This window comes from Papaver somniferum, chromosome 2 (genome assembly GCF_003573695.1).
Source record: "Papaver somniferum cultivar HN1 chromosome 2, ASM357369v1, whole genome shotgun sequence".
NCBI classification, from domain to species: domain Eukaryota; kingdom Viridiplantae; phylum Streptophyta; class Magnoliopsida; order Ranunculales; family Papaveraceae; genus Papaver; species Papaver somniferum.
The window spans coordinates 172,577,781-172,605,233 of record NC_039359.1 but is presented as its reverse complement, the minus strand read 5'-3'; the positions used below and the strand labels follow the sequence as shown (position 1 = coordinate 172,605,233).

The following is a 27,453-nucleotide window of genomic DNA, read 5'->3' as shown; positions in this document are numbered from 1 at the left end:
TTCACAAGTGGCGAAACAGCTTAAGATAGCAGACTCTATCTTAGGATTCACGTGTGTTGACGAGATTGGTAGTAGGCACATGTATACTTAAGGATTTAGTTTACTAGGAGTTAGTTTACTTAGTCTCAACTATCCGAAGTTGGTAGTAGTTTTTGTATAACAACTTAATTCTGAGAGTACTCAAAACCATTTTTTTGTTGTTGTATTTGTGGTTTCCTCGTTAACAAAATCTTGTTGTGTGCTTTTACTTTACTTTCCGCGTCATAATTATTGTTTTATTTATATTAAAGTATAATTGCACTTGTTTTATTAGGAGTTAGTTTACTTAGGCTCAACTATATATCCAAAGTTGGTAGTAGTTTTTGTATAACGGCTTAATTTCGAGAGTACTCAAAACCGTTTTTTTTTTTTGTTGTTGCATTTGTGGTTTCCTCGTTAACAAAATTTTGTTTTGTGTTTTTACTTTACTTTCCGCATTTTAATTATTTTTATTTATACTAATGTATAATTGCACTTGTAAGTTAATCAAACATTTGGGTTTGATCCCTATAATACCTATTTATATACCAATACATCTTGTGGTTGTTATCTTCTTGACAGTCTCTATATATATTAGATCACGCAAGATGTATGTAATATAGGTTGATATCGAAAAGATTATGGTATATTTGGCACCCTCGTTATTTTATATGCAATTTCAAACACTACATAGGTCGTTCTTCTTTTTTTAATCCGCATCAAAGATCGCTATCACCACTTTTATTTGTAGTCTAATCCAAGATTAAAATCATTGTTTCACCATTATGATTTAGGAATTCTTGTTGTTCCTCACACCAACATCATCGGTTACGACATCACGGATTACAAACACTTTTTTGTTTGTATGGATCGTTATCTAACTCCTTTATTAATGTTTTTACGTCGATACCGTCTAGTGACTTTTATGGTTAGAGTTAGTATCTTTATTTCTTATTTTACCTTATGTTCTCAAAAATTGTTTTTGTCATTAATCGATTTATTATTTCTCTTTTCATGGCTTTTTCTTCTTAGCCCAAAAATGTAATAAAAATTGTTAAAAGCCAAAACAATTATGTCAAACATTGTGAAGTTTTTGTACAAGTTGTTTAATTGGTAATGCAATCACGTGGTTTACAAAGAGGGAATGGTTAGTATAACTTGGGAATCCCTGGATTTTTTTTTTGGAATTTTTTATTTTAGGGAAAGAGGAAACTCATTGTAATGGTCGTGCCCCGTGAAAAAGATACAAACCAATTAATATTGTTGATTTTGTTTCTCATACGCTTGTATCACACGAATAAAATAGAAAAAGAATGAAGACCTCGATATGCAGAGGAAAACAAAGAACTCTCTGAAGATTCTCAGTCTATTACAACACACAGTCCAGTGGCATTGACAATGAAAAATAACACTTGCAATCCTTTCAAGTTTCAAGATTCACATTACGACAACGTGTAATAAATATGATGTCCTCGTATGAATCACTGTCTTGCTAAAATTAACAAGCATATCTCCATGTTCCAAGGAACAATCATCCCATTCATCACAGTGTTTTAAAACCCAGACCGAACATTAAACCAGTAAAGTTACTAGGTTGGGTCAATCAGGTCCAACCAGCGGTTCAACCACTGGGTCAATTGGGTTAAGAGCGTGACTAACTTAGATGATAAGGTTTACTTGTATGTAGGGCTGTACATGGTAACGAAAAACCGATGAAACCGAGTCCAACCAAACCAAATAGTAGAAAAACAAATCAAATCATTTAATAATGGTTTGGTTTTAGTTTTAAATCTTAAAAACCGAGTAAACGCTTTCGGCTTTGGTTTGACAGGAAACCAAAACGATAACCAATGGAAAAAACCGATTATCCTTTATGTACTTAATTTCCACCGTAGATTTTAGATGCATTGGATCATGGCCATTGATTTAGAGTATAAGAACACCCAAGTCCCAACCCTAGTTATCAGTTTCATTCTCCTATTTCTCTTTCTCCCTTTCTACATCTCAACGCCTCCCCTCCCCGCCCCCCAACTACTACTTGCCTACTTCACCGTCTTCCTTGTTCTACTGCTCAGTAAATTGAACTTAAGTATCTTGATTCTTATCTTTTTTTGGGTATTTTGTCCATTTTTTTGTTTGTAAAATTGCGAAGGGAGCTTTATGATTAAAAAACAGAGATGTACAACGAACCAACGTTTTGATTTTGGTGTCAAAGGAAGTTTGATTCATATTTTTTGATTTTGGATATGTTTCAGATCTAAAAATTAGATCTCATATTTGTCTAATAAAGTTAGATTTAGGGTTTTTAGAATACTAATATTTTGGTTAAAATCAAAAAATGGGGTTTTCATAAATTGATCTTTTGATGTTTATTACTCCTTCCGTTCTTTTTTAATAGGATGGTTTTGTTTTTAGCGAAATTTAAGAAAATTAAGAGAACTAATCATTGAAAGTGGTCCTCATGATACTTGTCAATAAAAGAAGTGAAGTGAAATGGTCCCCGTGACACTTGTTAGCAAAAGAAGTAAAGTGAAGTAGTCCACATGACACTTGTCATCAAAAAAATAAAATAAGAGAAAAGTGGTCCCAAAAAATTAAAGTAACATTTGACTTTCCCAATTAGAAAACTGACTTACTTTTTTTAAACTTTTATTTATAGAAACTGACCTATTGAAAAAAAACGGGAGTAGTATTTTAGACTATTAATTGGAATTTATACTTGTTAAATCTATTAAAAACTAGATCGTTGGGTTGTTCACTATTCACAAAATTGTATGTTTTTGTGTTGGATAATTGCAATTGGGTCATGGTTGAAACTGAAATTAGTTAATGTTTTCTGACATTTTCATTTGATTCTTATTTCATTTACATAAGGGGCTGGCATGAATTATACGTGCAGCTTTGGGACAGAACTTCAAAGTTACTCCTACGGTCCTACTGAAGACGAAGTTTGAAAAGTTTGAAGTCACGGATCTAATGAACGTGGAGTAATTTATGCCAAAGAGTGGTACTGGTTTGAACAATCATCTTGTTGGCGTATTAGTAATTTGTATGACAGTTTTTATTTTAAAGAAATTTTCATTGTAATCCAAATTGTAAAGTGTAAATATTAGTGTAATTTTCTGACTGTCGGTTACCTAAACTGAGAATTTTTTTTTTTGAACCGTCAGTCACCTCAAACTGACAGAAACACTCGGTTAACCGAAACCGAGTGGTAAAACTAAAACCGAAACCATTGGTTAATGGCGCTGTTTTGGTTTAAAAAATCAGAAACCGAGAGTAATGGTTTTGGTTTGGTTTTGCCAAAAACCGGGCTGAAACCGACCATGAACATGCCTACTTGGTTGATATGAATTGGGATTTTACTTAGACTAAGTGGGTTATATGTATGTAATTAATAGTTATTGATTAATTTCACATCAAAATATATGGCGAAGTGGTCTTGGTAACTTATTATAAGGTGGAGATCACTAGTTCGATCCTCCCAAATAAACACATTTTTCTTAAGAATGTAAGAATAAGAATTGTATACAGTTATAAACCCAACCAGTACATAACCGGCATCGATTTTCTCAAAATCGAGTACATAATCTATGCATCGGTTTTCTAAAAATCAAGAATGAAGCCGGTCAAGAACTTGAAAAGGGTTTATTTATAAGATGATCGCGTAAAGGTGGGGTCCAACCGATGATTAGACTTTTTGCAATAATTGTAATCAATTATCTTTTTTATACGAAAAGAAGAACACCTTGAAAACTCGCAATAATTATAATCAATTATTTTTTTTATACGAAAAGAAGAACACCTTGAAAACTCGCAACAATTGTAATCAATTATTTTTCTTATACGAAAAGAAGAACACCTTGAAAACTCGAAAGACTTTAAGTGCTGCGGTAATACAAAGGCCAGATTAGATCTTCTCGCATATAAATGAGGTTGATCAGTTCTGTGGGTTTTTCATCAATCCATTTATCATTAAAGATGGATTGTTACATAATCTAGAAATTGCAGCAGGCATAATGTTGTCAAATCTACTAACTAAGTTGAAGGCCATAGCTTTAAAGTTTGCTGGAGTTTTGGTAGAGTTTCCAAAAGAATCACTATTCTTGAATCTTTCTTCTTTAGCTTGAGCGTACATTTCCATAATCTTTAGGAGAGTTGGTTCAGAATCACTTTGAAATTCGATGTTGTGACCCGTTAATTCTGTAGCCCATTGGAAAGCATTTTCAGCAGCATTGAGTTCAAGTTGTTCCCTTGTTCTCCATCCTGAAGACTCCCCTCTGGCTTCTCTACAATAACCTACATCATCGATAAGAGTAAGACCAATTGCTGAATTACAAACTTCAGGAATCATTGATATGGCAATGCTAATTCAATATCTCATGAATCCTGGGTACTGCCAGGTGTCCAAAAGAGTTATTTGTAGGTTTTCATCTTTCATTGGATCATAGTAAAGAGTTTGGGTCAAATTATAGGTCGGGCTGGACACATTAAGGTAGTCATTTATGTATATTACTATTTGAATAGATGTATTCCTACTGTTTTGATCTTTTTCTTTTCAAAAACTTTGCCACATCTAGCTTTCCAGAAATGCCAGGTTACGGTACTACGTAGCTCTGCCCGACCCATTTTAATACCATTCCTTTCTGATAACGTACACCAGCTGTTAATCCAATCATGACATGTATGAGAGTCATTTTTTACATAATCCATACTGAAATTAAGATGATTCCATACCTGACATGCAAAGTTGTAATCTAAGAACAAATGTGTAAGGGATTCATCATGCTCATTGCAAAGTAAACAAGTGGTGTTAATGTATGGAAGGATTGCATCCACTCTCATACTATTAGGAAGTATAGAGTGAGCCATTTTCCAGGTAAACAGTTTAATAGAAGGAGAAACTTTCATATTCCAGATCATGTTCCAGCTGGTGTTGATATTTGAATTACCATTAAGATTATTATATAGGGAGTTGACAGTGAACTTACCATTTCTGTTTAGAGTCCAAGTGGTTGTATCTTCTCTATTATCCAGAGGGATTTGAATTTGCTTTATCTTAATGATTGTATCTCTATCAAAACAAGTATTAAGTTTAGTTTCATCCAAGGTTTTTGCCTGGGTGATTAGATCACATACCTGATTGAAGTTGTATGTTCCTGTTGATGGTTTCAGAAGAGGATGTCTCTTGTCTGGTATCCAAAAATCAGTCCAAATGTTTATTTTATCACCTTTGCCTACCACCCAAAAGCTGTGATTTTGAATTTCACGAATTCCTGATTTAATACCTTTCTATATCCAACTATCATTTTGTTTTAGTTTAGGATCTAAATGCATAACATCAGTGTTAGGAAAATACTTGGCCTTTAGAAGAGAAGCACAAAGAGAGGTTGGATTTTCATTTAATCTCCAACCCATTTTCGCAATCATAGCAGAGTTGAAAAGAGTAATATTTTGGAAACCTAATCCTCCATCAGTAATAGACTTACTAAAGGAATCCCATCCTTTGAGGTAAACACCTTTAGGGGTATCTATATGTTTTCCCCACCAAAAGTCTCTCTGGATTTTATTAAGATCCTTGCAAATTTTCTTGGGTAACCTAAAGCAATTCATTTGGTAAATAGACATAGAGGAGGTCACATATTTTATCATTATAGTTCTTCCAACTGGGTTAAGATGTGTGTTCTTCCAGCCCATTAGTCTTGTTTTCATGATCTGCATTATTGGTTCAAAGCCTCTTAATTTTAGATCTGTTAGTGAAAAGAGGTGATCCTAGATATTTATCATCTAGGGATATTGGTTTAACATTAAGTATAGATATAATATCTCTTTCCTTATTGGGGTCTATGTGTGGGCTAAAGAAAACACCCGACTTGCTTAGGTTTACTTAGTTGGCCAGAAGCTTCACCGAAATCCTTGAAAATTCTGATAAGGTTTTCACTTGCATCAGTAGTAGCATCACAGAAAAGAAGGCAGTCATCTGCAAATAATAGATGACTGGCAGAAGGTGCATGATTGACAATTTTGTGGCCATGAATGAGATTGATGTTTTCAGCATGTGAAATGGTTCTAGATAATGCTTCCATGCAAAAGAGGAATAGGTAAGGAGACAAGGGATCTCCCTGCCTAAGACCTCTAGAAGGTTTGAAGAATCCGCAAGGGGATCCATTTAACATTATAGACAGGATGGTGGTAGGCATTGTATTATTATGTTATACCATTTTTGAGAGAATCCCATTTTCCTCGTTATTTTTATCAAGAAATTCCATTCTACCCTATCAAAGGTCTTAGACATGTCAATTTTGAGGCCCATCAGATTTTTGTTTTTGTTTTTCCTATTTCTCATGTTATGTATTAGTTCATGAGCCACAGTTATATTGTCTGACATTTTCCTTCCAGGAATGAAAGCCGACTGGTAAGGAGAAATGATTTGGTTTAAAAGAGGCTTCATTCTATTTGCTATGAGTTTAGAAATGATTTTATACGAAGTATTGCAAAGAACTATTGGTCTAAATTCAGTAGCAGTTAGAGGTTTTGCAGTCTTAGGTATGAGAGAGATAAAAGAAGAGTTAATCTCTTTCAGCATGTGAGAAAAAAGTTTGAATCATTTGCACTAAATCACTACTTATGGTTTCCCAGTTTCTTTGGAAGAAACTAGGTGGGAAACCATCAGGTCCAGGGCTCTTGTTTGGTTCCATGTTAAAGAGAATATTCTTAATTTCAGTATAAAAAGGTATTGTTTCAAGCAAAGCATTTTCACTATTATTAATGCAAGTAGGAATTAAACCTATCAAATTTTCATCTATTGTCGGGCTAACAGTGGTAGATATATGTTGGAAGTGTTTTGTAAGACAATCAGATATATCTTTTTTTAGAATGTAGCCAGTTTCCATTGCCATCACTTAGTGTATCAATCCTATTTCTTCTATATCTTATTCTGGCTGAGTCATGAAAATAATGGGTATTTCTATCTCCTAGTGCTATATGTTGCTCCTTGCTTTTTATTTTCCAGAATTCTTCTTTGATCTTGTACCAGTTTGTTAACTCATGAGTAATCTTGGCAAGCTCCCTAGACTTAATATTAGAAGGCAAGTTCTTATTTGCATCATCCAGTTTTTCCTTACAATTTTGGATATTAGTGTTGATGTTTCCATATATTTCTTTGTTCCATTTTCTAAGGTCATGTTTAACATTTCCTAGTCTTTTAGTAAATCAGAAAGCAGGAGAGCCAGAAATGTGCACACTCCAAGCTTTTTCAATTAGACGTCTGCATTGAGGATGATCTATCCGTGGACCAAAGTATTTAAATGGTTTAGCACCATCATTCCAGGTAACATGATTGTTGAGGCTAATAGGAACATGGTCAGAAAGCAAAGGAGGTAGGTGTGTTATGGTAGATGTAGGATAGTTATTAAGCCAGGCATTGTTAACAATTCCTCTGTCTAGTCTTTGTTCAGTGAAGTCTGGTCCTATTCTTCTATTGTTCCAAGTAAATGGATATCCTGAAAAACCTAAATCATGCTGCCCTAGTGAATTTAACATGTCAATGAAGTTATCAGCTTCCACTTGGTTAAAGAAAAATCTACTTTTTTTCTCATTTTCAAAAAGAACAACATTACACTATCCCAAAATTATCCAGGGTTCAGTTATGAATGTAGCCATACCTCTAATCATTTGCCAAGAACTGAACTTGAGGGGTCTATAAGGACTCCCATAAAAACAAGATAGAATCCAGTAAGAATTGGTAGTTTGGTCTAGGATCCTGGCATTAATTTGATTTTCACAGTAGTCTATAATGGTAAGGTTCACATTGTTTTTCCAAGCAAGGATCAAACCTCCGGCAGAGCCTACTGGTGGTACAATCCAATAATTTTGGATGTTAATTTTTCTAAGTATGATTTCTACGTTTTTGGTCTGTTGTTTAGTTTCTGATAAGAAAAGTATGTCCGGGTTTTCATGGTTAAGCAAATCATTTAGACTATTGCAATTTTCAGGTTTACTAGGATTCCCTAAGCCTTGGAAATTCCAGGCAATTGTCTTAATAAATTTCCAGAAATAAGAGATTAGAGGATATGAGAGTTTCTCTAGATTATTTTTATTATGAGCAGTAAGATTGAAAAGAACGTAAATTTCTAGGCCCAGAGTCTCTAACATAGAAGTATGCTATCAAAAGACAGCAATTGAGTTGTTCAACGTTAATGCTATGACATAAGAGAAAAATACAATAATCATCAAAACCAGAGTAAAGGTACTTGGTAGTGTTAAGCGCAAATTCAACCACACAACTAAAATCATAATGTATACTGAACTTGTTGAGAATAATAAGAGATTTGTAGTTTAGAGTTACCTCAATTAATCTTGATAATTGTATGTTGAAATGTGTGAGAAATAAGGCATTAGAATTATTGGTGTTACCTTTAGAGAATCTGTATTTTTCTTTAGCATTGGAGATGAATATCAGCAAATGGCTTGGATTTACCTCCGTAAAAAATTGTTGAGCTCTGGTCAGATTTGAAGAGTCAAGCTAGATGCAGTATTAGTGAAGGTTGCTGAAGAAGAATTGATGAGGGGGGTATCCAGATTTCCACTTGAAATTATTGCCCAATTTTTGTTAGTACATAAATTAACTAGTTTCTTCTTCTTCTTCTTGAGTCTTTTCTTCAATTTTGTGAAGAGATGAGACATATGAGAGATGCTATCCTTAACCGATCTGCTAGGGAGGTTGGTTCTTAGTTATCCATCTGACTTGAGGGAAATAAATATTGTTGTTTGAAGCCATAGGACAGAAATTAGAGATCTAGAAAACGTTGGATAAACCCAAATCTGAAACCGATTCAAATTCGATTAAGGAAGAGGATGAATCAGAATGGGTAAAAAAGATTAAGAGGGAGAAAAGTTGGGATCTTGAATCAATCCAAAACAAGGGGGTTTTAGGGATACAAGGAGGAAAATAAAAGATTTTATGGTGTCTTAGATCAACTGAATCAAAGGTGTCTTGGGGTAACAGTAAACCAGGGAGTCTTAGAACAATTGAATCTAGGGTGTCTTAGGAGCAAAGAAACATGAAGTCTTTGAACAGAAAGGTTGAATTAGAGTATGTGTATAGGAATCTGGAGCAGATGGATGTTTATTATAATATCCGGTAGGATTCCGTGAATCTCATATAGCTTTTCCGGCTTAAATTTTTTCTAACGGGCAAATAACGGTCTAAAAATGGCTTTTCTAGGTGGTAATAATGCTAGTACAGGTGACCAATTAGTGGTTTTACCACCCCAAAGGGTGGTCAAGAGGTGAGAAAATTTTAATGAGAGAGAGAGAGTCGACAGAAGAGAGAGTGTGTGCCGTGGAGTGCTTGGGATTTTAGTTCAATCTTGTTGAGCTCCGGTCGGGCCTTCTCGGTCGCCATTTCAAGAAATTCGTGTTAGATTCGAAGGTACTTGAAAATCAAGAAATCAAATAGTAGTTAAAAGCTTTTTACGACACTTTTTAAGACTTTTTGTCGGTATGACAAACTCTTATTTTTCCAAATATCTTTGAAACTGCATCAAGTTTGAGTTAAATTTTGAAGCTAAACAATAAGTTAAGTATTTAATTTCATTATTTTTGCATATATTTTTGAAAAAATATAGTTTAGTTTTAGAGATATTAAAAAAAAGATGAATTTATAATAGTCGCTAATGATACTTGTTTTGGCATATATTTTTAGCTCATGTTCTCAGCGCATAGAAGGACTCCATCCTTTCGTCCAATTAATTTCAAATTACAATAAATTTTACTCCCTCTATTTCAAAAAGATATGCTGGTTTCATGTGTAATTTGTACATAAAACAAGCCTATCTTTTTAAAACGGAAGAGGTAAATTGAACGGGCGTGTTTAGGTCTTAGATCGATGCGCTTTCAAAATGGTATCTTAGCTAAAAATACACATATGCACTCTAGGCACCCTGGTGGATATACCTTTCAACGATGAATATGAAATCCTTAATTTCCCGTTTATGGCTAAAAAATATAGCTTAATTTCAGGGATATTAGAAGAAAGATGAATTTATAATAGTCGCTAATGATACTTGTTTTGGCATATATTTTTAGCTCTTATTCTCCGTCTGCTCCAATTAACTTCAAACTACAATAAATTTTACTCCAGCAGTGATACCGAAAATTTATGTCCAGAGGTAAATTTCTTTTCTTCCTGGTAGAAAAATCATTATCACGCCGGAAACCATTTTTTGATGGGCCAAAACTTTCATTGCAGTGTTGGTCCGTCAAACAGCAAGTCATAGATATGGGTGTCGAAAACGTCAAATCGCAGGACATCCTACCGTTTGGATATTATCTTTAGCATTCTAACTCCATAGCTGATACTAACGAGAAATTAAGGATGAATTGCCTAATGTTCAGTGTATATCTTATACTATAAAAAATGTATGTGATTGACTGAACTGGTATTACCAAGAGTATATAACAACACCATCTGAAAATATTCAAAATTTCAAACAGCTTATGATGGAGGAAAAAAGTGAAGATTACAAGTATATGAGAAGCGATGGCAATTTGATTGCATTATGGTACTCAAAAACGAAGATTAATATCTATTAAGACCGTTGTTAAAGGAGGGAGACTTTTAGCTCAATACACATGAACAAAAAGATAAATAAGTACAACGGATATTATGAGTCTTTGCTTATTCTTTGAGACTATTCATCAAAAAGATAAACCACTCCCGCTACCGTTCCTGTTTTATTTTCCCTGTCTCAAAAAGATATGTTCAAAAAGATATGTTGGTTTCATGCGTAATTTGTACATAAAATCAATTTATTTTTCTTGAAATGGAGATAGTAGATTGAATGGGCGTGTTTAGGTCTTAAATCAGTGCATTTTCAGAATGATATTTTAGCTAAAAACACGCATATGTAGGGATGGTAATTTGCCCCATCCAAATCCATCCCCGTGGGGACCCTCCCTATTGGTAAGGGTTTTACCCGATTAAGCGGGGATCGAGGCGGGGCACGGAGAATCCCCGAAAACAGTGATGCGGGGATGAGATTCAAGGTTCCCGCCCCATACCCACTCATACCATAACCTATTATATCTAGGGTTTAGGCTTTAATAGTAATATCACTTTTGTTTATTATTTAATTGTGGAACTAAGAAGTAAAAAGAACCATAATACTTAATTGTGGATCAATTGTTTCCTTTATTTTTCAGTTTTAGTTGGTTATTATAAACTTAAAATTTTAAAATGCGGTCCTTAAGTTATTATTTTTGCTTGAACCATTATAATTATTTTTAAATTATTATTATTTACAAAATTTTAAATATTTATTGTAATGTTATGGTAATCCATGGGTAACCCATCTCCTACGGGGATTTTCCATGCCCGTCTCCATCCCAGTCTTACGGGAAACGGATAGGGGATGGATTTTGGTTTTTTGAACGGGATAGGGGATGGGATCCAAGTTTCCCGCCCCATTGCCATCCCTACGCATATGCATGCTAGGCACCCTGGTGGATCTACCTTTCAAGGATGAATATTAATCCTTCATTTACCGTTTATGGCTGACATTACCACCAGAAATATCAAATAAGATTAGGCAACTGTTTCAAAGAAATGAATATGAGAATCAGGAGATTACTTCCGAGTTTAAGCATGATATGCTTGCATGCTAATTAACTAACTAATTTCATTGAGCAAGAAACTTATTAAGCGGGTAAAAGTACATTTAATGAACAAAAATAGTCTCGACAAATTATACGCATAACACACGGTAAGAAAAACCTTTCTCCGATAACTTAATTATCATGACACGTCTTCTTCTTCTTGTTCATCGGAAGGTCTCGATACCAATTGATTAGTAGGAGTAATTCTTCACGTACATACCTTCCTTGGATTCGTCAGACTCTCCCTCTCCAGTGTATTTACCGAGCTGAGCTAGGGAGTTGGCCTTGGCACGAGTGAGCAGGGCATCCTGAGCTGCCTTCACGTTTTCGGGTCTTCCTCCCCATGTCTTCAAACAGGTGTTTTGAAGTGCTCTAGCATATGAGAATGATACATGCCATGGGTTAGGGGATTGGTTCATTGCGTTCAAGTTCAATGTTGCTTCGACTTCGGATTGCCCACCAGACAAGAACTGCTCAATCAAAATATTACAAATTAATTTACACTAATATAACAATCAAAAAATTACAAATTAATTTACACAAATATAACATGGATTTAGCGATTTGTTCTATGTTTAGTTGGTAAGATACTTGCCATGATACCAGGGACAGCTGGAGGAATTCTTCGGTTAAGAAGCTTGAGGGTGTAATCAGCAACCTGTTCGGGTGTGTTTCTTTCCTTGCACTCAGCACCGGGAGTGACCATGCTAGGCTTGAGGAGGATACCTTCATACATGACATTGTTCTGTGCAAGGTAAAAAAATACCTCTGCCCATACCTGTTGGGCTACCTCGAAGGTCCTCTCAATTCCGTGTTCACCATCAAGCAAAATCTCGGGTTCCACAATTGGGACCAAACCGTTGTCCTACAAGAACATCAGTCAAAAACAATTTGTCATTGGACATGTAGGCAGATAATGACTAGCATAAGCTTCAAGGTTTCATGACAAATATTTTACTTGAGAAATGGCAGCGTAGCGAGCAAGACCCCAGGCTGCTTCTTTGACTGCTAGTGCTGATGGACCGTTAGGAATGCTCACTACTGTACGCCTGTTCCGTTTCAAAAAATCGGTTTATGTTCATATCACAAAGTCTAAAAACCTTCTACATTACATTCTGTTGAAGTTTCTAGATTTTGTTCGTACCATTTGCAGAAACGAGCTCCCTGTTGGTAGTAAGCAGCAGAACGAGAAGATAGGCCATCAAGACCCTGGCACCATGACTCATCGTTGGAACCTGCCAATGGTACCAAACCCTGTTGCACGCACCACAAATGCATACTATTAGAGACAAGTAAAGAAAACTTTCTACTACTTTATAGGAGATAAAACGGAAGGGCAAGGGTTAAGAAAATTACCTTGTCGGTTTTAATACCGGGGATGATGTTCTGTTCAGCAAGAATGTCGACTATCTTTTTACCATCGACTGTGCTTTGGTAGAGTGTCTCCTCGAAGAGGATAGCACCAGAGACGTAGTTGCCTAGACCTGGAGCACTTACAAGGAGGGTCCTGTATGCCTGACGGTTTGCTTCGGTGTTTTCCAACCCGATTGATGCAAGACGCTTACCACAGGTTGCATTTGACTCATCCATGGCCATGATTCCACGTCCAGGAGTTGCAATAGATTTCTATATATTCATTAACAAGAAGACAAATGAGCCACAACTTTTTCAGGTTCTTCATCTATGGTTAAACCAGACTACTAGTGTTGATTTTACTATTAAATTCCCCTGGTTTAGTATAGTCTAGTCTAGCCTTGAAGTTGATAGTCCAAGACCCTTGGGCCAGATTTTATCCGACTTAAGCACAAGACATACCTTGGTCACACAAACTAGTATTTCTATCTTCTAAAAAACAAACACTATTCTATAAGCTGAGTGAGTAACATACCGCGGTTTTGACAAGCTCATCAGCATAAGAACCAGCTCTAACGGTAAGAGCTGAAGGAGCGACAGCATTGCGTCTACCAACACAGGCTGAAGGTTGGCGAAGGGACTGACCCTTAAAAAAGTCAGATTTGTCAAGAACTGCAGATGATTTGAAGAGAGAAGCTGAAGCCATTTCTGTCCCTCTTTTTGGTTTCTCTTTTCCTCTCTACAGAATTCTTATCTTAACAAACAGACTGTTCTGAGCCTCTGCTATGACATCCCCATGTTGTTATCTTGTATGTGATTTATAGTTCCATAAGCTGATTAGAAAGATGTAATATTAACGGTTGAAATATGTTGACCAATCAGTTGTAACCATGTGGAATGATAATGCTTATGTGGCATTATGGGTACGTGGTTCCTGTGAATTAGAGCATGCTCACCTTGTAAAGAAATCCCGTTTATGGTTATGTTAGAGTTTGTAAAGCCATAAAAATTGTAGGGAAAAAGATAATAAAATGACAATTTTTTGAGTAACTTGATGGAAATAGACAAAACTTGAATGCGAAGTTGTCAGTGGAAAGGCCAAACTGATGACCTTTGCTGGAAAAATTGGGAGTTTATTACTTGTTAACCTTTTTCATTGATTGAACTGTAATAGGAATCGACTGGCATTATAAACCTGTTTCACTCAAACATCAATCTCCAATTGCACTTCATTATTAAGACCTAGAAAAAGGATAGACATATAAGCGAGATTGTTTCTCACTTAAAGCACGATGTTTACATACTTCGAGCACTCTACCTCCGATTCTCGACGATGACTATTTCGGTCTCTCTTTGAAGATTTAAATTCTATCTAGGAAACAAAAGAACCCCATCTGACATTTTGCTACTAAAATTGTAATGCAAGGCTCTATCTTCAACAGAAGTATGGAATGCTTAGAAGATAAAAACTGTTTTAGCTTTTCTTAACATGCATTTAACACCTGCCACTGCCATTACACTTCTAACGACCGTACTTACTTTCCCTAATATTTCTCCCCACTTTCTCATTTCAGAAAGCCAACTCTGCACTTGCTTGAAGACATAAAAAACAACCCACTTTCATTTCACCAACTACAAAAATTCAGGTTGCTGACAGGCATGATTGAAGTTATTATTTCAGGTAAGCAGAAGAAACCCATAAAAGCACATATGATAGAAGAGATGTAGTCACTTCCAAACTCCTTGGGCCACGAAGGACTGGAGGAATCACAGATACCATTAGAAAGGTCCCCAGAAGCCATGAAACAGCAAATGCCCCAGCTCTGAACCAAAAAAACAAGCAACATCATTCTCCACGCACATAACAAAGCAATAACAAAATGCAGAATTTACAGTCATTAGTTACTTTTCAAATTACACCAAGATTTAGTAAGTACCCGTATAAGAAAGCTCGCATTCGGCTCTTTAGTCGATCATATATGAAGTATATCGTTGCCAACAAGGAAATGGCTACTTGTAAAGTAGGTCCTTCTTCCGTCGGATACAGAACAGTAAGAACACCGAGTACCACAAACACGGCAGCTGTCTTTAGTATGTAGTTGGTGGAAGGAGTTTGAAACCTACTGGTAACAGCCTGCACAACGCGTGATTGTGTAACATCTCTGACTTTTTTCTTGATATTCAGTTTCGGCCTTCTCCTTTCGTGAAACTTCTGCATGATTATCTTGTCATGGGCCGACTCTATTGAAACAGCACTTTGTTGGTTTCCTCCATATCTATTCATCAGAAAAGTTCTTGCAGCCTGAATTTCATCTTCAGAAGCCTCCTTACTGATACCAAGCCTTTTGTATGGGTCCTTAATGTTGATTCTCGGAAAGATATTTGCACCTATAAAAAGTCGTGATCCAATAGACAAACGAGATAAATAAACACATCAGAGCAGCAATGAGACAGATTATGTAGTTATCAACATTGCTCGAGTCATAAACGATCCATAATTAAAAATACATACGATAATCATATGAGAATGGATAAAATTAAAAAGGTATGCCTACACCGTGATATCAATGAGGAGTTAGTCAAGTAACATAATTGGAGGATAGCAGACCTCAATAGTACATAATTAGAGGGAAAGCAACTCGAGTATTCAAAACTAAAAATGGGAAGTTTATAAATTGAAGATCGATGCCATTCAAATCGCCTCCTCATCTCTACTGCCACTGTTACATGATGTGTATCAAAACAGATGCGGCATAAGACATAACACCGACTCAGTGAAAGAGCACAAATAAACTTACAACTGATTGGATCAACTTGAAATGATTACTCTTTTTCCTCACTTCTAAATTTCTAAGGCTTGACATTGGGTGATCCAGGATTTAGCTGTCTTTGACTAAACCGGGGTAAGCTCATTGATAGGACTTTTATTGTTGCTTCCTACAGTGACGGCATCAAATTTTCTGAACTCTGGACAATCGGATCATCCATATAGCCAGGTGTTGGACCATAGCAATATTAATTACAAGACGCATGATTACTCCGTTGATAACATACCATAAATCATTTCCATTTTCAAGCAACGGCACATCACAAATTAAAAACCAACCCCTCGATGACGGAACCAAAAATCTAATTGAGTGGCTCTAAAGTTAGCCTTGGAAAGGTGTACGAATATATTTAAACATGGAAGCAATTTGAAATTATGTGTCGACCAAAGAATATGATCAGTAAAGCGAACACTCTACCAGTTAAAATGAAGCTCTAATAGTAGTAGTCCTGGAAAGGTGTACGATTATGTGCCACTTGAAAGAATACTTTTGAAGTCAAGAAAGGGATGACAAAAACAAAAATATCAAAACATGTATACAATTTAGATTCCAACTAACTGGCTTCAACTCTAAACATAAATTCGAACGACAAAAGGAAACCAGTAGCCAGTTAAAAATCTTGTTCCATTCGGACATTACAACTCTAGTAATCAATCCGGCTGCTATTTAGTCATCAAGACCAGAAACTAACTCACCAATCCTCCATCACATTCTTTCAAAGTAATTAAGAAAAGCAAAAATATGTTTATCACCAGCAAAATTACGCAAAGCAAATTTGTACTAGAGATGCAGAGTATTGGTTGTTGGGCTATAGACATCACTAGGTATCCACATATATTGTTGTAAATAGCTTTACTTGATTTGAAGATGTGCTTTACTGGCATAATTTACACTAACCTTGAAAAATTCGCACAAGTTAACTATAGTATAAATTTAGGTTTTCACAATCAATTAATCAAACACTGAACCCAAACAATTGTGTACAATTACCAGCAGAGTCGCCAGTCATATCACCACCAAATGAAGTATCTATAGCACTCTTTATTCTGTAAGTTTGCTTAACCTTTGGTTTCCATGGATGAGAAATCCAGTAATTCCCGCTGTAAGAATAAACTAGAACATTAGTAAAAAGAAGGAATTCAGACCTGAAATAAGTAAAAGTGGATGTGGTAGTAAAACTTTAGTAGACCTGTTGATACGAAGAGGTTGTATATTCTTGATGAAATTACTACTACTACGAGTAAGGAGAGAAACTCTATCACAAGGACTTCGTAATCCTCTTGTGAGTGTAGTAGGGCGAAGAAAGCATCTTGGAGAATTACAACTCAATCCCGAAACGGACATTTTCGAAAATGATGATGAGCACACTGAGGGTATATCTCAGAAATCGAAAATTTAAGGAAAAAATGGAAGCTTGGTTTCTAGGGTTTTAATCCCCTCTTTCATATACCAAAAAAGAAAAAAAGAATTACAAAGAGTTTTTCGTTGTTCCCTTTTCGTTTGGGATTAGAGAAAAGAATGCCAAAAGCACCTGACGTTTTGGTGTTTTACGGGAATTTGTTCAAACTAGTAGAGATGGCCATTTGCCCCATCGTGTGAAGCACTGACACGCCAATATTGGTGCTGTGTCAGCGTCCCACACGTTTCGACTATAGGACGTGCATGGGACACCGACACGATGCACGTGTAAAAATCTACACTCTATTTTAATCTAGTGTGTCACGGAAATTAGTATAATAATTAATCTTTTTACATGTGGATTAACAGAATAGCATAAAATTGAATTTTTTCGTAGAATTATGTCATTAATGTACTTGATATACCATAACACTATGATTTTAGTATATAAAAATTATTTAATTAGTATATATACATAAACGTGTTCGTGTCCTGATGATTTTGAGTCTTAGCGATCCCTGTGTCCGTGTCGTGCCGTATCTTGTGTCTGTGATTCCCAGGACCCACCCAAACTCATTCCCGTGAGTACCCGCCTCGTTTGGGTAGTGTTTTACCCGCACAGATGGGGATGGGGTCGGGCATGCTTAATACCCGAAACCTAAGCTACGGGGATGGGGCGAGGACGAGATTCAAGGTCCCCTTCCCGTAGCTTTCATATTATAAGGGTTTCGACTTTTATGCAAGAATCTGTATCGAATTTTTATACTTCTACCACTTAGTCGAGCTTTCTTTCATTTATTATATTCTTGATCGTTCTTGTATATTCATCACTATCGCTTCTTTGTTGTGATCAGATACATTCTCTAAAATTTAAAATAGAGAAAATGATGCAGATGATGAAATGGTTATCGTGGACGAAGATAGAATGAGAAAAGAAAAAGTAGAAAAACTAATAAGTTATTTAAAGATTCTTTTGTTTACTTTAAGATCAATTTCTGAATTTAAAATTTTAGAATGCATTATTCTTATTGTTTATGGGTAAAAACTGTTTCTGCTGGTTTTAGTAAATTTGGATGTGGGTGAGAAACAAATCTAAACCTAAAAAAAATGCACTGCAGGGAGTACTTTAGATTCGAGAGATCAATTTGTACAATCCTGGCCTAAACTAAGAAATGGCCGTTCCAGTCTTGCTTCGGTCACAAAGTGAAGGAGAAGGGTTGGTCTTAGGTAGGGAAGCGAAGAAGGTGTTGAGAACAGAATGGTTAATTCTGAAGGTGTGACTATTTAATGACTTGTATCAGAATTTGGAACTGGCTTGCGGAACGAAAGCTATCAGTTCTTTGGTATTTTTGTGGATACTGTGTTGTTGTTCTCACCAAAACTTATTGCTTGATGGAAATAGGTAAAACCTATTTATACAGGTCATAATTGAATACATCCTGGTCTCGTAGGAAGTCGGAGTGATTGAATGATGGAAGAGTGGAGTAACGTGTAACTGCCAGAAACCACGCCTCCACTATGAAGGAAGCGGGTTTGTTTACACCCACTACTTATTGCCTCCACTAACTGCCCTGCTTTCCTGACACTTTCTTATGATGGACGTGTTGCATGCCGCACGCTGTAAACCGCCAGACCAATACCCTGATGAGCATCCCCCAATTTGTGACATGTTTGATGTCTCGAGTGTTTTTGTGAAAAACGTGTAGCAGATTACTACGTGTGGCAAGTCAAAGTCAAGAGACTTGCCATAGGAAAATAACACGTGATGCTATTAGGCTTGCCTTGGCTGGCCGCCTAAAACTTTCCACAGGCCTGTCAATTTCATGGCGAATTTGGACGGCCGAGATTGTAGTTTATGAGAAAGGATGGCCATTGATCATGAACACATCTTGTCATGTAGCAAAGTGGCACCATTGGCATGGTGGCGCCTGGCGTAGCCATGGCATAACGGCATGCCAGTGGCGTAGCCGTGGCAGCTGTTATGACATATTGGTGTTAGACCCAAATAATATGGCTCCGGAGACATTGGCCATGTTGCCACATCAATCCCAATGCTCTGAAAAACGTTACTTGGATTGGTTGGCATAGCAATTTTGACTAAATTAAGGTTTGGCGTGGCAAAACCCTAATTAGTACATACGGCATGTGGCCGTGGCGCATCGACGTTTTGTGCGAATGGTGCCATAGCCACGCCAAAGGAACCATGGCCAGGATATCATATGGAAACGTCCACATGAGCAAGGATTGTCGCGGGTGGCTATGATATGGAGTCTTTATTAGGGCTTCCTGGGTCCCGCGCGGCTCGTGGCATGTTGTGGGGCCCGAAGTGGCATAATTTGTGCCATGACTGGAAATTAGGGTTTCGACCATGCAAGGTCGTGTTTCTGGTTAGGATAACCACATTGAAGTTTGTTATGACGTTGGCCACGAACAGAATATGGGTTGGCAAGTCAGTGCACTATTTATGGTATGTTGCCATATTTGGCTTGCTACTGCGGCAAAGTAGCACCTTTGGCATGCATGTTTAGTGCATCGGCTCAGCATGGCATGTTTGGCATGCCATTAGTATGCGGAACGGAATGGTGCGTTTAGCATGCCATTGGCATGTTGGTGTACTTTTTGGGAAGCCAATTGGCTTTATGACCCTCTGGCGCACTTTTGCCTCTTTAATACTGTGACAAGTTTAGAGAAACCTGATTGGTCAATATAAGAGAGGCCGGCCAAGCATGGGCGTGGCCACACTTCTAACGTGGGTGTGGAAAGTTTAAAGCGACCTGATTGGTCGATGGGAAATAGGGCCGACAAGTATGGGCCCAGCCACAACTTATGTGCGTGTGGCGGATTTAAGGCGACCTGATTGGTCGAGGGAAATAGGGCCGGTTTTGGCTACATGGGGTGTGACCAATGTCAAATGACGTCGGCTGGCCTAACGCATGGCCACGCCCCCCTTTGCTGCTGCTCCTGTATTTCTTGTTTTCTGATTCTGTGCAAGATTTTGCGCCCACTAATCCATGGCGGATTTAATTACCTAGTTTTCCTAGGATTAATTTCGACAGGCAAGGTATGATATACTGCGCGAGGCGCAAAATCCTAATTTTTGCAAATTAGTCAGGGTAATATATGAATCATGTGAATTATCACAAAATTGATTGAATTCTATGTGTTGGCACAGAGTTCTATAAGTTCATTGTCAGAGAGCAGTATGCTTTCCGATTGAATACTTTATGCAAAGACCTTATCCTTGATACTTGGAAATTCGTGCTACTCTGCTGCGAGTGAATACAAATTGTCATACCATATCAACATTAAGTGTTAGAGAATTGCTCGGTTGAACCCACCAAGCGTTGGTATGTCAAGTTTGGTTGTAATATTTTAGTGAATCAAAACTCATGTTAAGAGTCGCTTGATTATGTACTAGAGTTAATCTTCGTATAGGTTAGCTTGAAAGTATTAGGATATGAGACATTACAAGTATTGCGAAGCCTTGAAGATGTGAAGAAGCAAGGAGCTACAACGACAACAATCATCCTTCTACTTGAGGTTAGTGATATTTGACTTGAACTGTTTCATTTCCTAACGTATCTTTCAAGTCGTGCATATTGAAAACATAACTGCGAAGCATATTTGAACTCTAGATAGACATAGTATTAAGGAATACAATACGAGGTTTATTGCTTAACCATTAAACTTTGTAGATAAGACATCTCCATAATCATTCTAGTCTATTGTGATTATGTACGGGTATAAGGTGAGGATTTCATCCTAGGGAACAATGTTTACATGTGTTCTAAGGAAGTAAGTTCATAAACTTGTTTGTGGACTGAAAAGGAAATTGCCGGGAGTTATTGGTTTTGTTATTCATTGCATATATTATAAACAACTAATATGTGTGATAGAGTATAACCTCTCACAACTTGTTATATTCTTGGTAGAACTATTCACAAAGTCCCGACTTTTGTATTGGTATAACTTTTATTAGTAAAACCAATCTCAAGTAATCACCTGGTATGATCGGATTGTATGTGCCTTGGGGAAAGGGAACCGATCCTTGTTGAGGAAAGGGGACCGGTCCTTGAAAGGAAAAGGGAACCTATCCTAGTAAGGGAAAGGGAACCGATCCTTGTAAGGGGTGCAGTACATCAAGGGGAACCGATCCTTGTATGGGCTGCAGCAAGGTTTATAGCAGAAAGGGGAACCGATCCTATGGACATTTGCAACACATATGAATTTAATACCATATATATGTGGGGAACCGATCCTAGTACCTAGTCAACCGAATCTTTGGGAAGCTAGTGTGACTATGCGTAGTACTCACATGGAGGTAGAACCGAAACATGTTTTGATAGAACCGTAAACCCATGATTGTGATTGAATGTTGGTTTGATCAATCACATAGTTCTGGAAAGTCAGATGAACCAATTCTAAACTCGTTTGGAAGTTTGGCAAATCGGTTTCAAGGTTGTAAGTGTGAAAGAGAACTTATAAAGTAAATATGTCGACAAACTTTGAACACGTGCTGTGAATGTTTATTTCTATAATTGTTCAAAGATATTCCTTAAAGGCTAATGGAAGAGAATCACAGGATCGAAACATAAGTAAGGTAAGAATATTTTAATTAAGGTTATTAATTTAACTTTGTAGGGAAATTATGGAATTAGTAATGTGCATTTACTAATTAGATTTTCCGAGAGATTTCGATTGTATATTTGGACAGAGCATTTCCAGGAATTATGAAAACCGAATCTGTGTATTTATGAATATCTTGAGAATATTTTCGGTTTTGGAAATTCCTTGGTATCCAAACTTCCTTGTATATAAATACACGAAGTTTGTCTTTCTAGCAAACTAATCCTTCGTAACAACAGACTTCCTCTTTTGTCTTTGTTACTGGTGTAGCCGCCTATCGGAGAGGAGAGTAATCTAATTAGGTGAAATCTCTTACAACCGCTCGTTTTAAAGTCTTCTTTGGGATTGAGAAGCTCTAGCGCGACCCGTTGGTGGGAAACTAGATAATTGTGGTTTATCTTTGTTTTCGATTGATTTGATTGACTAACGGTGGTTGAAATCTGATTGCACCTAGTTTGTTTATTCTTGAGAATCTTCTCTTCTGATATAAGATTCACTCAAACTAGTTCAGAGTTTCGACAGGGATCTTTAGACTGTTGCTAGTTCTAAAGACAATCGTGTGATAATCCATTGTTAACAGACTCCGTTCTGTGTGTGATTGATCACAAGAGATTCAAGTGATTGTTTGCAGGTGTTTATTGAAGATTTAAGAATATTTGAAGACAAAGAATATATTGAAGATGTGACTTGGGTTTTATAATCTTTGGTGCGCACAATACTTGTTTGGGGAAAGAGGATCCAATTAATAATCGGTTTATCCTTGCGGTAGATTGGATTGATTAATTGAGTAGATCGGCATCAACACGATTCTTCGTATTAAAGGTGTTGTTGGCTTAATCTTAACCGATTACCTTTGGGTGATTGACCATAAGATAGATATAGACCCGACGAAGGAGTTTATGTTGAGATAAACGGAAGAGCCTTTGTCCGACTCATATCACTTGGTTGAATTGAGTTGATACCAAACATATTTCTTGTTCCTTTACTGTTTGGAATACGAACCAAAGGGATTGTTCCAATCACGTGACTTATTCACAAGTCGGAGGCGTGGGAATAGAGACGGAACTAGGTATACTATAGAGTTAGGTACTTGGTCTCAACTATACGAAGTTAGGTGTAATTTTGTGTAACGTCTTAATCCTGAGAGTATTCAATTCTAGACTAGGTCCCAGGGTTTTTCTGCATTTGCGGTTTCCTCGTTAACAAAATATTGTTGTGTCATTTACTTTTATTTTCCGTATTATATTGTTTTATTATATTTAAAGTAAATTACACAAACATTAATTATTATTTACTTGATAAGCAATCCTATTGTGTTTGGTTAAGTCCGAACCTTTATATCAAGTAAACATATTTCGTTATTTTATTGTCTCGATCTCGTATCCATAGACGATCACACGAAGTGTGAACCGATTAGTTGAATTGTCTCGACTCAGTCCATAGACAATCACTTTCGGAGAAAGGACTTATAGGTAGGAAAAGTTTTAGCTTGAGGTATATTTGGGTACCCTCGCCTTTTCAATTGGTATCAGAGAAGGCAAACACGAAAAGATCTAACAATTTGTGTTTGGTGCGATCCAACCTATAAGAATTGAATCTATGTCCGATTCAGTTAACACTATGCAAGAGTTTGAATGCTCAAATGTTGAAGATGTTAATACTTCATTGACTCATGATCCAGGAGTAATGAGAACATCTATATCTTTTTCTGAAGAAAAAGAAGATGTTGATAAAGAGTTGGTAAAACTCCTAAATCCAATAAAATCTCTGTCTTCTTAAGTGTTTATTTTAAAGACTGAGTCGAATATTCTTAAGCAGGAGATCAAAGAAAAACACATTCAACTGAACTGTCTAGCCAAAGAGAAAATGGATCTCGCTGTCAAACTAGAAGCTCTTGGTAAATCTCTTACATATAAAGAGACACGTCATATGATTCTGACTAATGATTCTGTTGTGATTTCTTCTTATAAGGAAACTAAAAGTCCTTGCTCAACTTTTACAGTTTGTGATAAAACCGGATTAATCACATCTGAAACAGATCAATATGATGGTAGTTTTCCAAACTACACCAAGTCAGAAGAGGTTGAGAAACCAGCTTCTAGATCTACTGATGATCAAACGAAATCTTGTCCAGAGGAAACTTTGAACCGATTCCGTGTTGACTCTAAGGAATACAATTTTCAGTCACTTGACAGGAAACTTATACTTCTTCAACATATGGTGGTAAAATTTTGAAAGAAGTTTCTTGTTTTAAAAAACTGAAAGATTATTCCTCAGTAGAAAGACAGATTATACTACATCCCAATAAGATAAACTCAAAGGAGTCAGAGGAAAGAGTTGACAATCGCTTATAGAAAAAGGTTCCTCCACACCCATATCGAAACAATTGTGGTTTTGATGAGGAACGAGTTCAGAAGGAAGGGAAAGAGAAAATCTCTGCCAAAAGAAGCAATCAGGAATTTCCGATAGTTGTTTCAGATGATCACACTAATGTGAATAATAAGGAAGTCCTTAGAATGAGAAAATCTTATGAAAATATCATTGAAAGAATTAAGAGAGATTTATCTATCTCCGAGAATTCTCACATTAGTACTTTTTCTCCACATGATCATATCTCTAGAGTTAGAAAAGATCATCGTTTTGGGAGAAAATATTTTGGGCAGAAATTCCCTAAAAGAAACATGAACTATGTTTCTGATATTCACTGTAAGCTGGAAAAAGCTTACTCCGATACAACTTAGTTTTATCAAATATTGTGCTTTCTCATCTGTTCGTGCTCACAGTTTTTGATGAGAAAAGCACAATAAAACAGGAGCACAATTGGTTGTGTAGTTGATTATCAGAAAATTTTCTGTGAAAGTATATGGGTTGCTGAGAATCTATGAAAGTCAAAAATGTTCATGTTTAACATGATTTTCGAAAATAGGTGAATTTTTGGAATTTTCGGATGTGTTTAATAAACCTTCCATCTTAGTATTCTCGGATTAAGGAAACATAATACATTGTATTATATTTTTTGGATTTTCCAGAGGTCTTTTGGTCCGAAAGTTGTCTCTTTTAAAAGGAGAAACTTTTTCTTGTCTGTATTTGAAACCCTGAGGAATCATTTATGTTCTATTATAACCGATCATGCCTCCAGTGACTCGCAGTGTCTCAAAGACTAATAAGGAGGAAGCTCAAAAGTTTAAGGATTGTCAAGGAATCAATACAGAGAGAAACAAGAAAGGCATTATGTCTGATTATGACTCTGATAGCTCAGTTGGATCACAAGATGAGTCATGTATGTTGGCTTACAACCTTCAAGATCTAACCAAAACCAAGTGTATTCATTCTGATAGTATGATTGATTATATCCAAGGTTTTGAGGAACTGAGAACCAATCTCATTACAACAGTTCGAAATCAAGATTGGCTCAAGGACAAGATTGATGAAACAAAAGCTGATATAGCTAATACAAAAATTCAAGTTGAACGACTTGAAAAACAAGAAGTGGTTGTGGACAAGTCTCTCGAGACATGCTTTAAGAGTTTGAACACTGAAGAGACCTCGGTGAACAACAAGAGCACCACTAAAGATTAAGTTGTTTGCTGTAATACTTAATCTAGTATAATAGACATCAATTTTTGATTTCTTTCATTGATTGTATTGGTCTATTATGAATAAAACTATTATAAATAAAATTATTTGATTTGAGTAATTTTTCTTGTGATAGTTTTCGGTTTACATAGCCTGTGCTTAATTGCTTTTATATTATTGCTGTGTATGATTATGAGATGTATGTTTTCGGTTTTATTGCCTTAATGTTCGATCTCATATATTGTGAACCCTCATGGTTTGAGTGACTTTTTGATTTAGTGGGATTAAGTTCTAGCCCTAGTAGGCAGGCTTTATCAAAGGATTATGAGGGGTTCTAACGGAAACAGTATATGAAAAAGTCATAATATGTTGAATCGGTTTTGGTTTAGCATAAAAGCATATGTGTTTCAACTGTTTTCAACTTTTGCTTGCAATAGTTAAAACCGATTTTCAACCTTTCTCTGGTAAAGGTTGAGGTATGTTTTTATTCTTTTGTTTACGAATAAGGATGACAACGTGGGGATATTTCAATATCAATTCTCCCTGGACGAAGATGCTATCATATTGGAGAAGTGGATGAGAAATTTGAGGTAACAATCTTGTTAGTTAATTGTTTTCCTGTTTAAGAAAAGCCTGATTTTATATTATGTATATTTGTTGCTTTTGCTTAACGAATTTGGGTTCAATTGATATTTATTCCATGATGTGTGTGTGGATGTGTGTTTCAATTGGTTCTTGTTAAGAACAACTATTGTTATCTTGCTTTATTGTGTGGTATCAATCGTTTAGGCTTACAAAATTTCGGTACAATTGATGTGTGTGATTCAATTGGTTCTGGTTAAGAAAAACCTTTGGTATTTTCCTTTGATATAGTATCAATGGGTTTAGCCTTACAAAATTACGGTGAAATTGCGGTGCTTTTAACGTCTATGTTGATTCAATTGCTTCCGGTTGAGGTGAATAATTTTGCAAGTTGGTTTATATTGGTTTGTATGAATTATTTACGACTTAACAAAATAATATGTGTACGGGATGAGTTGTTTAGTCCAATTCGATTCCGGATAAGAAACTAAGTTAATTCTGATCTTAGTTTGTCTTATCAAAGTGAGGTTTCGGTTATTCAAGTCTAATCGAATTCCTAAACAAAGAAATGATAGTTAACTAACCTAGTATTTGGTTTGTTTGAAATTGAAAGGTCTAAGCATACGGATAATTAGAACCTGATGAGAAAAATGGAGTTTATCTTTGGTTTGGTCTTATCGAATTAAGCGGTTGTTCTTGAACAATCGGTTTAGCAAAGGGACTAATGTGATTAGTTGTTTTTGGTTTTATAAACTAAATGGGAATTTTTTTTTCGGGAAGTTGTTTCCTTGGTAACATATCAAAATAAGACTACTTGTAGTTTCGGTATTGATATTGGTTATTAGAACGTGATGTGTGGAACCCTCGTGCCTAACTCTACAGGTTTGCAAGTCTATTCTGAGATTTGTAAGATTCTTTTCGTGTTGTCCTTTATTTTTTTCGTTTCTTTGTCATTTTTGTGACAAAAAAGGGGAGAAATATATGGAGTAAACAACTGATACTGGCATTGATTTTATATTAATTGGTATCGCTAAGGAAAAGAACATTGGGGCTTGAATGTTATATCTAACGAAAGAGTGAAAGCACGGACTAAGGGGGAGTAATATGTCATATTGATTGGTATAACAAAGACGTGCAGATTGAATATCTACCTATCTTCCTTAGATATAGTAATAGCTTTGTTATTATAATGTCAACAACGGCATTTTCAAGGATTGAATGTAAGCAGTTTTACTGTGCTGTTGAATCGGGAATCAAGCGGAGTGTAATGAATTCTTGTAATTTGTTTATCCATATGATGTAAGAGTTTTGTCACTAAAATAGACAAAGGGGGATATTGTTAGAGCATTGCTCGGTTGAACCTACCAAGCGTTGGTATGTCAAGTTTGGTTGTCATATTTTAGTGAATCAAAAC

At 36.2% G+C, this 27,453-nt stretch overlaps 2 protein-coding genes and 1 long non-coding RNA gene across 3 annotated transcripts; all 3 read right to left on the bottom strand.

The window, feature by feature from the left end:
- Nucleotides 1–3,881: 3,881 nt before the first annotated feature.
- On the bottom strand, nt 3,882–9,431 carry LOC113349802. Its single transcript, XR_003360380.1, has 2 exons — nt 8,366–9,431; nt 3,882–4,317 (listed from the first exon to the last, which is right to left on the bottom strand). It is a non-coding gene; the product is annotated as an uncharacterized LOC113349802 (long non-coding RNA).
- A 2,200-nt stretch (nt 9,432–11,631) lies between these two features.
- Nucleotides 11,632–13,826, bottom strand: LOC113349801 (fructose-bisphosphate aldolase 1, chloroplastic-like). Its single transcript, XM_026593842.1, has 6 exons — nt 13,565–13,826; nt 13,033–13,302; nt 12,821–12,930; nt 12,635–12,725; nt 12,272–12,541; nt 11,632–12,146 (listed from the first exon to the last, which is right to left on the bottom strand). The coding sequence occupies exons 1-6, from the start codon at nt 13,733–13,735 to the stop codon at nt 11,868–11,870; spliced, it is 1,191 nt and encodes a 396-aa protein (XP_026449627.1). The 5' UTR covers nt 13,736–13,826; the 3' UTR covers nt 11,632–11,867.
- A 617-nt stretch (nt 13,827–14,443) lies between these two features.
- Nucleotides 14,444–17,382, bottom strand: LOC113349800 (protein CHAPERONE-LIKE PROTEIN OF POR1, chloroplastic-like). The gene is made up of 4 exons (XM_026593841.1): nt 17,047–17,382; nt 16,848–16,957; nt 14,967–15,417; nt 14,444–14,852 (listed from the first exon to the last, which is right to left on the bottom strand). Exons 1-4 carry the CDS (start codon nt 17,199–17,201, stop codon nt 14,702–14,704), a joined length of 867 nt encoding a protein of 288 aa, XP_026449626.1. The 5' UTR covers nt 17,202–17,382; the 3' UTR covers nt 14,444–14,701.
- Between the last annotated feature and the right edge of the window lie 10,071 nt (nt 17,383–27,453).